Below are 5,304 nucleotides of genomic sequence, written 5' to 3' on the forward strand. Positions count from 1 at the left end.
GGACCGGCCGCTCCTGGCTCCGTGTACCCAGCATCCAGCGAGAGAGCGGACATTCGTTCAGCCCCGCCCTGCCCCATTCACCGCCTACCAGGGAGCACCGCTCCCCTCCACAGCGCAGGGAAGGAGGCCCCCCGGCTCCCTGGGTCCCCATGGCACCTGTATCCTTCCCACCCTGTACCTGGCACAAGCATCACAGGTGTCGGGGGGTGGGGGTGGAATCTCATCTTCGCCCTGGACTTGCTATGTGATCTGGGGAGACTTGCTTAACCTCTCTGGGCACCAGTCTAATCTCTAGCAAGAGGTGCCCCACATTGCAGAGGCTGGAGGTAGTGAGAATCAGGGTCAGAACGAGAGCAGTTGTCAGGGACATAGATGCCCTGCGTGTGACCAGAGGCAAGGTCTGGGTCAGGTCACAGCAACACCCTCCATTCCCTGTGTTTCCAGGCAAGCCCCCCGTCCCCCTCCCCTGGGCCCCAGTCTCCCAGTCTCCCTTCTACTCCCATGAGACCTCACCTGCCAGGGGTCTCCCTGCGGAAGGGCCTTCTGGGATGGGGACTGGAGGGTGAGGGCTAGGCAGGGGACTCCCCCAGGAATCGCTGACCTCGGTCAAGCCACTGAGGGGAGACTGGGTCTCTGGCCGCTCCCACGAGAGCAGAACCGGCCCGTCCTGCCCCCACTGTCTGTTCACTCGACAGCTCTGGGGTCATTACCCGAGAGTGGACCCCGGGCCTGGAATCCCAGAGTCCAGTTTTGAACTGGAGAGCCTGCCCACCCCCAGTCGGGCCTGCAGAAAACCAGGGCCAAGGGCAGCCCGTTTCACAGAGGGTCACAGAAGTGGAGATCAGAGCCCAGAGCTTCCGCGGCACCCGCACCCACCCCTTGTCAGATCAACACTGGAAATCTTTCTGAGGGGGAGCAGCCAAATGTGGTCCTTCGTAAACTTTTTAAAAAGTTTTCATCCTCACTGTAGGAAATATGATAAATCCAGCAGAGTGTAAAGGGAAACGTCGCACCCGCCCCGAACCCCACCACCTGGCCCAAGCGACACCGGCCTTCTCCCCTTCCCTCACCTCGAGTGGCCGTCTGTGTGAGATCATTTTGTCAACCAGTTCCACGGCTCTTTCACACACACGCTTGCCCACGTCTCCAAGCCTTGTTTGGACGCCCAACGTCCGGGGTATCATCTTCCCATCAGAGTTCCGCTTTGGCTCGGGGGGCCGGCACGGCCTCCCTGGAGAGACCGTGGCAAGGGCATGACCCGGTGGACTCAGGCCCAGGGCATCCCCTTGCCCCGCAGCAGGGCGGTGCCATGGGGCTGGGCTGGGTCTTCCTCCACCCTGCATCCCACCCCCCGCCTGGCCCGGACAGGCCACGGGCAGGGTTGGCGAGAAGGGGTCCCAGGAGGGCCCTGTCTTGAACCGCTAACATCCACTTGGTCCCCCACGGCCTCCAGAATACTCCACTCATGTGCACACAGATCTGCCAATCACCACCTCCCAGCAGGGTCAGGGGGTCACCCTCCCGCCATCCTCCTCGCTTCTCAGGGTCTCTGACCAATGGGTCCCACTAGGAAGAAGCAACAGCTGGACCGGAATCTGGAGCTGGGTGGAGCCTGCCCCCCGGGACTCCCCTCTGAGGCTGCAATGGGGGTGCAGGCCTGGGGGTGGGGACCCCGCTGCTGGTGGACACGGGGCCAGCAATGCATCCAGGCAACCAGGGCTGGCAGGTGCCTACACCCTGGCACATGCACAAGCACCCGCTGCTGTGTTGGTGACAGCAAAGAAGCTCTCCTGCCGGCGGGGGGACGACCCCCCACGTCTCTGTGACTGCGTGCCCCTGGCGGGCCGGCGTGCCCCCCAGTCCCCGTTCTGAGCAGCTCTGTCCTCTTCACCCACAGGCTGCGCAGCGCCTGGGTGCCCTCGTGCCTCGGGCAGTCCCGCAACCTGCAGGGTCGACGGGCCAGGTCCTCGCCCTCGCTCTGGGACAGGTAATACACCTGTTGTCTCCCCACTTCCTCAGCCTCTGTCCCCAGACATCCATCCGGCGTCGGCATCAGCTCCCCCCTACACCAAGAAGAGGCCCAGCGCCCTCAGCCCTGCTTCCCGGCCATCCTGTCTCGGAGGCCAGGCCCCGGTGCCCCCCAAGCCCAGCCCAGGGCTCGGTCCGTGGGCTCGGGCCTCTGCTGAGGCCAGAGGGGCCCCTGGTGGGAGGCTGGCAGGGTCCCTCCAGGCCCCACTCTGTGCCAAGCAGCTCATCTTTCTCTCCTGTGAGCTGGGAAAGCCTTCCAGGGACTTCTCACGGGCAAGAAGGGCACCATGAAACACCCACACACACCAGATCGCAGTTCCAGTAGGGCTTCCCAAGCCCCCCACCACTTGGGAGGGTGCCCCTGATTTGAGGGCGGCCACAAGGGGTTTCCATGCCCACCCTGTGCACCTGTTACCGGGCTGTTTCTAGACTCCAGGGCTCCCTGAGCCACCTCCACACCCGGGGGAGGCAGAGGCCACAGTGCCTGCCCCCGGCATCATCTCCTGGTGGTTCTGATCACAGGGGTGCAGGGACCACAGGGACAGCCCTGCTCCCCGAGAGTGGGCACTCCCGGGTGCGAGTGCACACGTCCCCATTTTACAGACGCAGAGACTGAGACTGAGGTCAGGCAGGTCTCGGGTAAATGCCCCAGGATGGTGGTACCACCCAGGTGACCAAAGACCCCGGGAGTGCCCAGCCCAGGGCCCTCCCTGGACCAGGAAGGGCGGGGACGTGTCCAAAGCTCTTGAGTAGTGGATTGGCAGGACTTTGGTGACGGGCTGTGGAGGGTGACCACAAGCAAGAGGGATCACCACGGCCTCTCGGGGTCTGACTGGAGACTGATGGGCAGCACAGGAGGCAGAGAGGGGTTAGCATCGGGCGTGCTGGGTGAGGGGTGCATGTGGGCCTCTGGGAAGAGTGGCTGGTGGGCGGCTGGATTTGGGGTGAGCGTGGAACCCTAGAGAGAGGTGGGGCCTCCAGATGGAGGCCTGGGAGGGGTTCGTGTGGGGCTGGACACAGAGGACGTGTGGCCCGAGGTGTGCAGAGAGGGGTGAGGGACAAACCAGGGCCCTGGGGTCAGCCTGAGCAGTGGGGCTGGAGAAAGGTGGCGGGCAGTGAGGCGGGCGCAGCTGAGGGGCCAGGGAGGCGCGTTCAGGCCCGGGGCCCGGGCACCTGCACCAGGAGAGGGTAGGGGCCAGGGGCGGGGGGCGCTGCCCACCCAGGGCTGGATGGGCTCAGGTGTGGGTGGGTGTGAGGGGCTCAGGGAGGGTGGGAGCAGCGTTTGAGGGCTGCTGGGGACACAGCCGCCCGGCACATCTGCAAGAGCATCCGGCGGCCGTGGGTGAACGGAGGTGGAGGTGAGCCGCTCCATGGAGCCGGCTGCCTTGTGAACAGAGGGTCACACTGCCCCGGGGCAGGTCCTGGCTCTGCGTGGAGCCACCCCACCACCCCATCGGGGCTTCTTCCTCCACTCGCCTTCTCGGGGAGCCTGTTCCCTTGCTCACTGTCTCCCCTCGAGATGATACGCTCTGAGGGCCAAGGGCCATGTTTGCCATTGCTGTGAGGTGCAGGGTAAACGGGGGGCACAGGGCAAGCGAGGAGGGAAGGGGGCAGGGTGGACGTGCCATAGTGGGGATAAGGCGGGGTAACAGGAATGAACAGTCCTGGGATGGCAGGGCCCCAGCTGTGGCTGCGGGTGGGTGGCCAGGGTCGGGGAGGGAAGGGTGCTGGCTCTGAGAGGTGGAAGGTGGGTGCTTGCACCTCTTTCCGGGGGGTGTGGACCCCCTGTGACCGAGGGCTGTGGGTGCACCTACAACCCTGCAGGCTGGCTGATTGCAGGGGCTGCTGCCCTGACCCCATGCGCTGCAGGAACCCTTGGGGTGGACGTAGGAGAGCCCTCAGGAGGTCTGGCAGCCCATTGGAGAGACAGGCTTGGGCCAAGGGGGAGCCTGGGATCAATAGCTGCAGGAAGTTCGCAGTGAAATCAGTCAGGTGTGCTGCCTGGAGGAGGCGGCGGGGCCTGTGTGGGCAGCCCTGGGCACTCTGCCACTGGGCTCCCTGCTTGCTTGTCACTTGGCATCTTCCTTGGGGATCAACTCTTGGGAGGACCCACCCCGCCCTTCTCTGAGGTTCTCAAAACATAGGCAACTCTTTATTTTTACTTATTTTGAAAAAATGTAGACCTGGGCAGGGGTCCAGGAATGCTTAAGGGAGGTTTGCTGGGTGTGTGCCTGTGGTCACACGTGTGGTTTGTGTGATCAGGCTGCAAGCTGATGATCACTCTTCCCCGGGCGCTGGAGAAAGCCTCCTGCCTGCCCGCAGGAAAACCCACCAGAAGTTACCATCCAAGGGGCCTTGGCTCCAGATGGTCCACTGAGGGGGGCTGTGCTTCTTCAAGCAAACGATGGGCATTTGGGCCCCTACACCTGGGCACCCCTCTGGAACCAGGGCTTTGTGTGTCAGGGCAAGAGGGGGACAGTCACGAGTGCATTGCGGGGGGTGGGACTGGCAGCCAGGGCTGTGTGACAGCAGGGCCCCTGCCTACCCCGTGACGCCATGGAGCTCTGGGCTTTGTTGTGACTGTAGCACAGGGGCTGACGGGGCACAGTTCAGGGGGTGACTGAGCAAAGCGCACACCCAGGGCACCGAACGGCAGCTTGAATCTTAGCCTCACTCGTGGCTAACAGCCAGCAGAACTCCCCTGGTGCCCCCACCCACCGTGCAGCTGTCCCTTCCCTACAGAAACGAGCCCTCCCAACTGCTGAAGGTGAGTCCGCCCCCCGCGGCCCCCCTCTGCGCGCTCAGCCAGCCCAGGGAAGGGTGCTTCAGAGGGTCAGCACATTATCAGCCGTGGTTAGGTGCTTTCTAGGAGCCGGGTGGCAGCCGACAGGAGGGTGTGGCCAGTAACACCTGCCCCTCTCGCCTCATGCCCCAGGATAGCTCATATGAATGGGTGGCATGTGGCTCAGGGGGGAGCCGCCCCCTGTTTTTCCCTGAGCAAGGGGACTCAGTGGCCGGGGTCCCAGAGGAGCCCTCAGTCTGTGGGGGAAAGTAGAGCCTATGAGCCAGGCTTGCCTCTGGAAGGCTTCCTGGAGGAAGGGAGACATGAGCAGGCCCGGGATTTTCTGAGTTTCTGGTGCTCCGTGCAGCTAGCTGGCCACTGTGGTGGACGCTGCCAGGGCACGGGGCCTCACACGGGACCCCTCCTCTCCCGGGCCCAGAGGGCACACAGCCTGGTTGAGGAAGAGAGGCCTGCTCTAGGATGTAGCACTACTG

At 64.0% G+C, this 5,304-nt stretch overlaps 1 protein-coding gene across 1 annotated transcript in view; it reads left to right on the forward strand.

The window, feature by feature from the left end:
• BEGAIN (brain-enriched guanylate kinase-associated) overlaps positions 1-5,304 on the forward strand; it is an 18,564-nt gene that overhangs the window by 4,580 nt on the left and 8,680 nt on the right. The window contains exon 5 of the mRNA XM_010851423.1: positions 1,851-1,987. Within this exon, the coding sequence (XP_010849725.1) occupies positions 1,851-1,987 (137 nt within the window). The remainder of the gene's footprint in view (positions 1-1,850; positions 1,988-5,304) is intronic.

This window comes from Bison bison, unplaced genomic scaffold (genome assembly GCF_000754665.1).
Source record: "Bison bison bison isolate TAMUID 2011002044 unplaced genomic scaffold, Bison_UMD1.0 scf7180017864302, whole genome shotgun sequence".
In the NCBI taxonomy this organism is placed as follows: Eukaryota; Metazoa; Chordata; class Mammalia; order Artiodactyla; family Bovidae; genus Bison; species Bison bison.